Source organism: Chanos chanos, chromosome 2 (assembly GCF_902362185.1).
Source record: "Chanos chanos chromosome 2, fChaCha1.1, whole genome shotgun sequence".
In the NCBI taxonomy this organism is placed as follows: Eukaryota; Metazoa; Chordata; class Actinopteri; order Gonorynchiformes; family Chanidae; genus Chanos; species Chanos chanos.
In genome coordinates, this window is record NC_044496.1 from 4,858,772 (window position 1) to 4,870,451 (window position 11,680).

At 41.8% G+C, this 11,680-nt stretch overlaps 1 protein-coding gene across 1 annotated transcript in view; it reads left to right on the forward strand.

Annotated features, from left to right (window-relative positions):
- The window catches only part of LOC115805439 (transcription initiation factor TFIID subunit 4), a 67,515-nt gene extending 59,737 nt beyond the window's left edge, over positions 1-7,778 (forward strand). Inside the window, 1 exon segment of the mRNA XM_030766022.1 lies at positions 7,587-7,778. Within this exon segment, the coding sequence (XP_030621882.1) occupies positions 7,587-7,778 (192 nt within the window).
- Positions 7,779-11,680: the final 3,902 nt, after the last annotated feature.

The following is an 11,680-nucleotide window of genomic DNA, read 5'->3' on the forward strand; positions in this document are numbered from 1 at the left end:
TACTCTGGTGTATGTGTGTTTTTTTTGTTTTTCATTTGTCCTCTACAAAGGCCAGTTAGACAGGAGATCTCCTGCATGCCCTTACTCTCGTCTATCAGTTAATACTCAAAAGGTAGACGTACCAGAAATCCATGTTACGTTGCTGCATACGGACTTTCAGAGAACAGAAAGCAAATGGATGCGTCCACAGTTTTTTTTTTTTTTTTTTTTTGTATGAGTGCAGCACTTAGCTTTGCCATTTCTGTTTCTTTAAAGTTCTTTCTGGGGCACCTTTTTTAATAAAACATGAAAAATCAAGTCTGGCCCCACCTACTAGCCCCCCCCACCCACCCACCCCCCAAAAGACCTAGGAACAGAATCAGCTATGCCGCTCAGACACCTTCTGCTTCTCCACGATGCCTGACAGGCCCACACCCCCACCCACCCCCCGTGACAGAGCCCTGATTCATCTATCGTTTGGTGGGATTCCATGGGAACAAACGGTCCAAATCTTGGAGGACTAGAACAAAACACAAAGCAAGACAAAACAAAACAAAAGAAAATCTCTCATTTATGGCACTTTGACTCCACAGCTTTGTTCTGTGTGCTTTTTTTATCGACCTCTTTAGTCTGCTAAGTTTGCATCTCCACTCCGTGGTGTGTGTGTGTGTGTGTGTGTGTGTGTGTGTGTGTGTGTGTGTGCGTGCATGTGTTTATAGTTTATTTATTGGATGTGAAACATTGCCGTTCTCTCTGCAGAACATTCTGGAAAAGATTTGACAGATGTGTCGGTTGAGAATGTTGAAGACGCGGGACTTGAGTCTATAGCTCAGCAGTCTCCGCTTGAGGATGAAACCCCAGTTTCCCTCTGACTGAAAATGTTTGATGCCTTCTTTTTCACAGACATTTTCTCTTGGCCCTTAACAAAAAAAAAAAAAAAAAAAGAAAGAAAGAGAGAGATTAGTAATAATCTTATTAATGAACATGCTCCGTTAGTTAGGTCAGCGTGCGTGCGACTTCTCCTGGTGTATTTAGGTTGAAAATGTTTTTGGTTTTTGTCATGAACTGTTTCAGTTCTGACGCAAACAAAGACATCAAAAGAACAGCATCGCAACTCCCATTCTGTGACCTCTTAATAGTAACCGTCTACAGCACAAAAAAAAAAAAAAACCTTCCCAAATGTTTCTAATCCCTAATGCCAGAATTATTAACTCAAGTCTCTACCTTCTCATCCAACTAGAATTAAAATTTAAAATACCACAAGAAAATGACACATTGCCACAGAATTCAGAAGTGAAGAGAGTGCAAAACCAACAAGTCCTCATTAGCAGATACTTCTGAGAACAAGCATACAGACTGGAGACTCATTACGTGGTTTCCATTCTCTTTTTAATTGGGTTCACTTTATATATGAAACGCTTTTAATATTTAATGTTACAAAGTTCCACAACTGGGCTTTTTATGTGTAGCCAAAGATACTTGGCCCGATAAATTGTCCGGTTTTTGTGAAGGACTTTTTTTTTTAAATAATGGTCTATGAGTTTTCTTAAGTTCCTTCGGAAGGGAGCGGGATGAAAACGCGTGTCGGTGTGACTTTTTTTTTTTTTTGCGCCAAGTTCGAGTAAAACCGTGGATGGCACAGCGGAGTTCCTCGCTCGTGTTTTATCGCTCGAATCCCTTTTGTAAGTTTTCTCGGCTGTTTCCGCAGAGACGACTTTGTTCCGAGGCGATCGCTCGCTTTGACGTAGAATGGAAAGATGGTGGCCTCAGCCTTCACGCTGCCACCGCGTTACAACTCCTGACATCCACTGATCCGCTTGTGAGTCCAGGACTAGAGCATCAAAACATGTAAGGACCCATAGTCTACAGTCACAAAACATGTAGCGCCCCCCCCCCCTTTTTTTTTGGTCTTGCTTCCGCTAACAAGCAAATCCTTTGTTACTAAAAGAAGGATTAAAAAAGAGAGAGAGAGAGAGAGAGAGAGAGAGGGAGAGAGAGAGAGAGAGAGAAGCGCTGACAGTCTGTTTCCAGGCAGGAAAATTTGAAGTGCTTTTGTTTGGTAGGACTGTTCCGGGTGTAGCACACTGTTTAGCATGGTGACCCTCTGACTATCTACTGAGGAGTTGTGTGAGCAGCCCTCCAGAACACAGCTCCAGGGTCAGCTTTCATCTTCACCGTAACCTGTGGACTTTCAAACTCAAGGCAATGCAATTGTAGCTTTGTCAGTACACTACTAATTAGAAAATTCCTGACCTAAAGCAAAGATGTTTTAATTATGTGTTGTGTCAACGAGTTTGCAGATTTAATCCACACTTGATACACACTCAAGCGTAATAATAGCGTTGCACTCCACCGTAGATCGACCCGAATTATACAGGGACTAGCACTCTGTAGGTTTGGGTTTTTCGGTTTTTTTTCTCACCCCCCCCCCCCACCCCCCCCCCCTCCCTCGCCTGTCCGTTTTCCCTTAACCCCATGCCTTTTTCTCCGCCATGTTTGTTTTTAAGTCATCACATGCTTAAGTAGCCAAATGAGATGGTGAGCTTATGCGTTTGCCTGTTTAAAAAAAAAAAAAAAAAAGGGAGAAAGAAAGACCAAAAAATGAGATAGCTGTTTGTGTCGGAGTGGTGCTTGTGAGTCTGAACAATGTGACAGGGCTGCGGAGAGAGAGAGACAGAGAGAGAGACAGAGAGAGAGAAAGAGAGAGCTCGCTTGCTATGAGTCAGTGTAGAGAAAGGCAGTAAAGGGTTAAACAGAAATTGAGCGGGGATGCTGGGGGCAGCAGTGCTGCAGAACATAGCAGCGTTCGTGCGAAGGCAAGTCATTTCCCGAAACACTGCAGACACATGGCCCGCGGCTCTCTAAAACCTTTGGAGACCAAAATGGCTTGCAGGAGTTAGAAGTAATAAGGTGTTTTTTTTTTTGGTTTTTTTTTGCCTTCTTTCTCCTTGACTGAAATTCTGCACAGTTGCCACGGCGCTCGGTTGCCTAGCTGTTTTTTTTTTTATGGTTTATGTGGCGTATTAACAGAGCTCTGCAACTGCCCATTTTTGAGATTTGTTGCTCTGTAGTTGGAAACCAAATTGAAGTTGTTTGTTTTGAATGTAATTCCTCCATTTGTCATCATGATCAGAATACCACAGCTTGCCTCTTTTTTCCAACCCCCCCCACCCCCCCAACGACCCCCCCCCCCTCCACCCCACCCCACCCTTTTCTTCTTTCTTTTACTCAATGCGAAATCTAATGCTAACATAAGGTTTTGCTTTTTTTTTTTTTTTTTTTTTGCTTTTTTTGCTTTTCTTTTCTTTCTCTCCATCCATACTTTCCATCGGTTTCCTTTTTCACCGGTTTCGCTCTAACGTAGTGTAGTGTAGTGGCAAAGTCCATCAGTCTGTTTTGAAACTCCATTAGAAGGTTCGTTTAGACGTCGTTTTACGTTCTTGTTTTTAATGCCCTATCTTCTCCATAAGAACATAAGTAACAGATAAGTAACAGATACGTGTCTTTGCAAACAAACAAACAAACAAACAAACAAATAAATAAATAAAAGCCGCCTAATTTGTAAACTCTCTCCTTACTATACCGACTCTTTGATAGGCAAAGGACATCCAAAGGAAAGAGGGGGAAAAAAAAAAGACCTTTTTTTTTTTAATCCTCTTTCCTGATTTTGTTAATCTTGGCTGCTGAGTTTGGTTCAAAGAGAGGTTTTCGTCTTATAATCCCTGTATGTACATCTGTGAATGATTATTCTAATTCTTTATACGTTTATTGGAGCTGAATAAACTCTGCATCAAATATATCACTTGGGCGATGTTGAAAGGCCCTGAGGCAAATCAGCCGACATCTGTTAACTCTTTCAAAATGGCCTCGTCTCTCCTCTCTCTCTCCGGGCATCGGAGAAAAGGGCCTCTCTGTATTTAATTAATGGCTGCTGCAGTGGAGGTCGAGCGTGGAGAAGGAGAACTGTACTCCCACGGCTGGGCTCCACGCCGTGTACCGTATACACAGCGAGATGGACACAGCAGCGCCATTTCCCGTTGGAAACGCGTCGTCGTGGAGATGGACGTGCGGGAAGCTCTGTGTGTTGGCGCCCTCACGCACTCTCTCTCTCTCTCTCTCTCGCTCTCTCTCTCACTCTCTGTGGTTGGGAGGGCCTGAAAGCATAGCAGAGGGCAGTAGAGTGGGAGTAACCAGTTCGTTCCTACCAGTCAGAGGAAAAACTCTTCCATTCCCTTCAGTCGTGAACTGAAGGCTACAAAACCCAAACGGAGTGACAAACTGAGGTTGGCCTGCTCGTAAGCTACCACCTCTCTCTCTTTGCCTTTCTAAGGGGTAATTGGTGAGAAGAGAGTCCCCCCCCCCCCCAGCCTCTTTTTTTCTCCTTTTTTTTTTTTTTGTCTGAAGCCTTTCTCCTTTCTTCTTTTCTTCGCCTCTCTTGTGTTGTGAGAGTGGAGCGATTTGCTGAGACAGCAGAGTTGGCTCTGCTGGGCTGACCCGCTCCGTGTGTGTGTGTGTGTGTGTGTGTGTGTGTGTGTGTGTATGTGTCTGGCAAAGTGGACCATTAACCCTCCGCCCCAAGGTGTGACCTGAGCCAGATCCAATATTGACTCCAGCATCAAGGACTGCTGCCACTCAAGTTCAAAGCCGCTGATCAGCAGAAAGGCTGGAGATGTGCTTTCAAAGACCATATGTAAATTTCCTAATTCCTGCTTTCCAACATCCCTGCCATGAAACAATTAGAGGAAAGAAGCATGTGCTTAGGGACGAAAACACACATGTTTGGTTTTTTTTTTTTTTATGTTTGTTTTGTTTTTTTGAACTTAGCAAACTGAGGATTATTCAGAAGCCTACCTGGACTCCGGTTTCTACTAAAGTGCTTAGGGAACTTGGTAAATTTCTAGGGCTTCATAGCAGAACACGTAACCTTTTGGGAAACGGATGAATATTCCCATTGCCACCTTATGAGCAGTGAAAATCCACTGGGTTTTTTTTTTTTCGTTTTTTTTTTCTTTTTCTTCATTATGTCTCTCTGACTCAGGTCACTAGTTTCTTTCGGTCCCTCCGGGGAGACGTAATATTGAACTGTCTTCTCCCAACATCTCCCTAATGATTCCTAACCTTTCTGAGGAAAGACACGCAAACTGACCTGAGACCAGCGGCTCTCGGGGGGGTTTTGATGTATCCGCTCTCTCAAGCATGTGACAGAGCTGTTCTTCGTCCACACTCGTCCGGCGATGTTGAGAGGTGTCCTTTTTGCCGGAGCGGTGGTGTGAAGGCGCGTGCCGTGCCGTGCCGCGCCGCCGGCAGGTTGTCAGCGGCGGGCGTGGCGGAGCGGAGGTTTTGGCAGGAGCCCCCCCTCGTTACCCTGAGCCTCCTCCTCGTAGAGCCTCCGAAGGAGCTGCTCTCTTTTCTCCTCAGGTACAGCTTCGCCCCGTCCTCGGCGCCAAACAAGTCAAACGTCTGAAAAGATGTATTGAGGTATCTGCTCATATGTTGTCAGATGGATATGTTATATGACATCATGCCCAGAAGCACCCATCACAGATAAAATGACAGATGCTGTTTTTTGCCTCATGGATCTTCCTCAACAAAGTCGTTTTATTTCTCTCTCTCTCTCTCTCTCTCTCTCTCTCTCGTTTCTGCTTCCTTGATGCGAAGTGACCTTGCAAAACCTCTAATTTCGTACAATTTCGACCGAGGAGCAATTAGCATGTAATTGTGAGTGAAGTAAAACGCATGACCGTCAATCTGTCGTATTTCCAAAACTCAGCATCTTTGCTGAGTGCGGTTTTGTTTTTTGTTCATTTTTTTTTCTTTTTTTTTCTCTCCCTCCTATTTTCTTTAAGAGTTTACAGGATGCATGAGTTGCCATAGATACAGACAACAACAGTGCAGTGTTTGGGTTATTGGCTTATGCTAAGGATCCATTAAAAGCAGGAGGAGCGTGTGGAGAAGAAGGAGGAGGCATTAAGTGAAATCAGCCTGGCTGGCTGGCAGAGGCATGACCTTTCTCCCTGTATTTGGATCACTTACCCAGGCTCTGTGTGGCCCCGAAGGCGTGGGGCCAATCTGTGTGCTTCAGCCTCAGCTATGGAGCTGTGGAGCCTCCTTCTTTTCCTCCACAAGCTCTCACGTTCTCCTCTCTTTCACTGTCTCTCCCTCTCTCTCTCACACACACACACACTCACACTCACACTCACACACATGCACATATACACAGATACATCACATGCCCATTGGCCATTCTCACCTACACACACACACACACACACACACACCCACACAGACGCCACAGGCCTCTCTGTCCAGGTGGATGGATGCGTTTGATTGGTCTGTACGGAGGCTTCTGTGCCAGGCGGCTTGTGACTGGCAGTAATTGCCATGGCAGCGGGCAGGCCTGCCTTTCACATGAAGTCAGTCCTGATTGGCCTGATGAGGAAGGGTCGTCTAGCTTTGAGGACCTCGCTCTGGGGGGTTTTGGGACTGCAGTTTGCCTGTCCCAAAATGCTCCCAAACTCAAAAAAAAAAAAAGAAAAAAAAAGAAAGAAAGAAAAAAAAACCTCAACCAGTCCAAATTGCAGGAGGTGGAAAGGGATCAACTAATGGTTGCTTTCTTAGTTTGGTGGGAGTTATGAGCCGTACCGTGAAGTTTTTTTTCTTTTTGTTTTTTTTTTTTTGAGAGAGAGAACAGGGGGGCCTTACAATGGCCATTCTTTATAAGGACATGTATTTATTGTACTAACAACCGAACTTGCGTCCTGAAATTTTGCTACCTTCAGATGGTCACAATTACAGCCTCTACGCTATGTGTTTATGGACTGCAATCAGTGTAATAATTGGGGTGGGGGGTTGGTCACATGCTTGTCTCCTTTCGCTCCGACTTTCTTCACAAGGCTATTTTTCTGGACTTGCCACCCGGTGGTTCTGACTTTTAACACAAACACTTAGATGATTTTTATATTTATATTTTAGATTTAATTTTTATGTTAATTCCCCCCCCCCAAACCTAAACACGGCCTAGGATGGAGCTGACACCTGTATGAATCAAATGCTTGTTTGTGTCAAGTATGTGTGTAGTACACATGAAATATATTTAAAAAAACAAACAAACAAAAAAACATAACGTATCCTGTTTAAATATGCATGAGCTCATTCAGCCTGCTGAACTACTTTTCTTAGTGCTCACATCTTTCAACTTAAACTGTGATGACACAGAGTCTGATTTCTTAACACGTATAAACACACCTAAAGCTTCACATTCTGTCTTTTAATCCTCTTTGAGCTTGCCCGTGCGACGGGACATGTATTAAAATTGAGATACGTAAAAATGGTTGTCGAATATTGTCTGAATAGTTCATCATCAGGACTAACCATTGTTTCCACAATTCAAGAAGTCCAACCAAAACCCATATATTTGCTTTCAAAGCCACAGAAATGTACTAGTTTTGTTTTTTTGGGGTTTTTTTGTTTTTTTTTAAGACTTGGAAGATTTCTTTTTTTGTTGTTGTTCTTAAGATTGTGCCAGAACTAAACCCAAGTATCTGCTTCCCTCTCTTTTTTTTTTGTGTCTCCTCTCCTTCTCTGGCTTTCTCTCTCGCTCTTGGCAGGTTTCGGGGAGCTCCGCGGGGTCGCCGGCCACCTCCTCCTCCTCCTCCGCGCCCTCCGCGGCCTCCGCATCCTCGCGTCAGTACACCCGACAGCGGATCACCCGCGTCAACCTCAGGGACTTCATTTTTTACATGGAGCAGGAGCGGGAGATGGCCCGCTCGCTCCTTCTGTACCGTGCCCTGCTCAAGTAGCATAGCAGTTCACTGCGATCGGTGCCCCGCCCCCTCCAGCGGCCAGAAGCCCCGCCCCAGCGCTCCTCAGCCCACCTCTGCCACGTGCCTTCCTATCGGGTCTGTCGTTTCAGCTCAGCGTATCTGTCGTGACGTTACTGTAGCTTTTAAGTAGACAAAGAGGAAAAAACAAAAACAAAACAAAAAAAACAAAACAAAACAAAACAAAAAATATATATATATATATATATATATACTGTGTGTCTCCACTGTTTCTTTGCTCCGTGGGTTTAAAGACCTGAAGAACTCTTGTGTAGGATGTTGAATTAAGGCCATGCAAACTCTGGGTTTGAGTCGGGGGGGTGGGTGGGCGGGAGGTCGGGTTTCAGACTGTTTCTCGGTTCGACGTGTCTGTGTCTAATCATCTGAGCCAGGTCTTGTTCATATCGATGGAGAAGCTGTATATTGGGGAAAAACAAACAACTGTAGCACGTCTAGGAAACGATCTTTAAGACCAGCCATCTTAAAGTGATATCTTGTATATTGTTTTTTTTTTTTTCTATTAAAAAGTAAACACACTCCAAACTTTTCACAGCCAACAATGTTAGTCATACTCTTTACCAGGGTCCAATGAGTATTGGACGGCAAACATTTACATACACCCCCTAAAAAGGTCAGCATTTTCAGTACTAAAGCAGCTGTTTTTTTGTTTTGTTTGGTTTGGTTTTAAAGGATCTGGTGGAGAGAAAAGGTGACTGTAAAAGTAAGTGATAACGCGGAAATGTAAATAATTTCTTTGAAATGATCTGAAGCAGCATGTATAGTATGTTTTTTCCAGTTTTAATATTTTAGCAACAAAATAATGTTTGAAATCGTGTCAGTGCGTAAGGACCGGAATGTTCTTTAAAAATCGTGTGTATTTGAATTTGTCAAAGGTAAAAACCTTTCTTTCACTCTTTAACTGTGTATCAGTGGAAATCAGACACCCTCTTTTTTTTCTTTGTCCCCGGCAACAGGTCAATAAGCCAGTTATGGTCAGACACACAGCAATACACACCACTGTAAAAAGTCAACGGTTTATCTGAAGGGTAGTGGTTTGGATTTAGAACACCTAGGCAGGAAACACTGTTACCTTTTTGTTTGTTTATTTATTTATATTATATATATATATATGGGGTTTTTTGCCTGTATTAAGGTTCCAGAATGTTGAACTCAGGCAAATCCCATGTTAGAGTTGGATAACTAGATTTTACACCAGTGAGGATACATCTCTCTCTTTCTCTCTCTCTCCCCTCTCCTCTCTCTCTCTCACTCTCTTTTTCTCCATCTCTCCTTCTTCTTCTTCTCCTCCTCCTCCTCCTCTTCTCTCACTCCTCCTCTCTCTCTGTGCTGTTAAGCCTGAGATGTTTCACATGCGTGAGGTTGAAAGGAGAGGTGAGTGAAGGAGCTGTCTCCCATCTCACCAGGTAACCTGTAAATCCAGCCCAGCTATCGCTCAGGTAGTGTGGTTTTCTTTACCTAACAGGTAGCTGTGGGGAGTCTTTGTGATACGGTTCATCATTGATGATGTCATCAGAGGCCACGCCGCTCTCTGGCATTCTGTTGGGTTTTGTTTGTTTGTTTGTTTGTTTGTTTTTTTCCAGTGGCGTCTTGACCAGCCCTAATTTCCATGGCCTTCTCCTTCTTGTTTTCAAACTGGAGTCCCTTTCGCTTCTATGCACTTGCTTGTCTCAGTTTTGTTTGCTTTGTAATTTATATGTTAATGACTGAAACTCATGTGCATTGAAGGGTTTATAACAGCACTATTCTTTTTATTATTATTATTATTGTTATTATTATTATTATTATTTTTTACTACTATAACTAAGAAACAGATAAGCTCTATTCCTAATGTATAGCAAGAATGCCCCATTTGTTTGAAGTATCAGCCAGTATTGTCAATAGTCATTAAAGGGAAACTTGTTTTGTAACTATTTATACGTTGTCTTTTTTTGTTTTGTTTTTGTTTGTTTTGTTTTTTGTTTTTTTTTCATTTGCATTTTCGCTTGCCGCATTTCAGGCAAAGCAATTCTATCTTTAAATACCATAGTACAAAAATAATAAATAGTAATTTAAACAAAGCACAAATAGACCTATTTGTCAAGTTGTTTAAAACAATTTTAATAATTATTTTTATGGTTTCTGATTTTAAGCAGGACATTTCTACTACTTCAGCTTTTTAGCCAAAATATTATTAGAAAGGTATTACTGATGTACACAATCGGAAAAATTAATGTTTTAATGTATGGATGATTTGTAAATATTGTTTACAAGACCATGTGTTTATTAGAACTACATTATTTTTGGTAAACTCTGTACATATCCTGAAAATTTCCTGTTTGTGTGAAAAAAAAACAAAAAACAACATACTTCTGTATTTGTACCTATTTTGTAAAAGAATAAAAACACTCTTTACTTAACTACACAGTGTTCATTTCTCGCTTGTTTTTCTCTCCAGATATGCATTCAAACAGCCAGACTTTAAACGTCCAGAGTGTACAGAGTAGCCATATTTTACAAACACAGCTTTTATTTTATAACTAGCGTCAAGTGTTTCGTGCCAAATTTAAAATAACATGGCCCTACACAAGTTGCTGTGATTTATTATTTTTTTTAACAGGGGAGATGGCCTGATGATCACTGACACTACTCTATAGAGTATATAGGGGGATGGCAGGTTAACAAGGGGGATGCATTTTCGTCATTTTGCTAACAAGGGGGTTGGCATCCCTCCTCATCCTCCTATAAATAAACAACTGCCTACAGCGTGGTAAACCTTAATCGTCCAAATCTGACGTGACGTGACGGAAAAAGTTCAGAATCTAAGAAAGATAAGTCTCAAAATTCCTTGGGGGCCTTTGTTATACATCTGTAACTTAGAAATCAATGACGGTAAAGATCAGCTAATTATTGACTAATTCGTATTTGATTAGATTCCATATTGAAATGTACTGTGATAATGAACTGAATGCAGAAGCGGCGGTGGACTTATGGACACATGACATGCCATTTCTTCTTCATTTGCTAACATTACACATGCTAAGTATTGAGTTTAAGTACCACAGCGAGAACAAGCAAATTCCCCTCAGGATTCTTCTGCTAATTAAGCGCCAGCATTTTCAAAAGACCAAAACGTTTAACTTGGTGAAAAACACTGTGATCCGGGAGCAAAGAAGTCCTTTTTTTTTTTTTTTTTTTTTCCCTCTCCTCTAACAAGGATAACTCATATTTAAAAATCCCTTTGGAAGCAAAGTGTTGATCTTGATTTAACCCTAAAGACCTATTTACCCCACTGGAGTGCAAGAATGCTCATAGGCACACAATTTTTTTTTTCTTTTCGTGTTTTTTTTTTTCTTTTTGAATTCTCACAAAAATGTCTACAGTAGGTAAGATTTTTAGGGAACAAAGGGAGAGTACTGAATGACTGATTAATATCAGGGGGCATCCGATTTCATGCGCTCCAGCTTGCCTGGTCTGCACAGTTATGTCATCTTAATTCTGTTTTTTTTGGGGGGGGGGTCTTTCTGGACTGAATGACACAGGATACGGGTAACGTCCGATAAACAGTTTGTCTTTTTATTATCGCAAATATGCAAGTATAATCAAAAAAGATGGTGACACTTTAAATGAACACATGCCCCTTTTATAACACAGTCTAATTATTAAATCATTAAATAAAGACCATGTCCACCTGGGTATACACTTTGAAATTTTTTTTTTCCTTTTTTGTTTTCTTTTTTTTTTTTTTCCAACCATATGTACAATACATATTGCTTGCAAATTTGGATTCCCTAGTTTTTTTGTTCGTTTGTTTGTTTGTTGTCTTTCTTTCTACTTATCTTTTCTTGTTTCTCATAAGAAGAGGAGGTTTTGGCCCTCTTTCA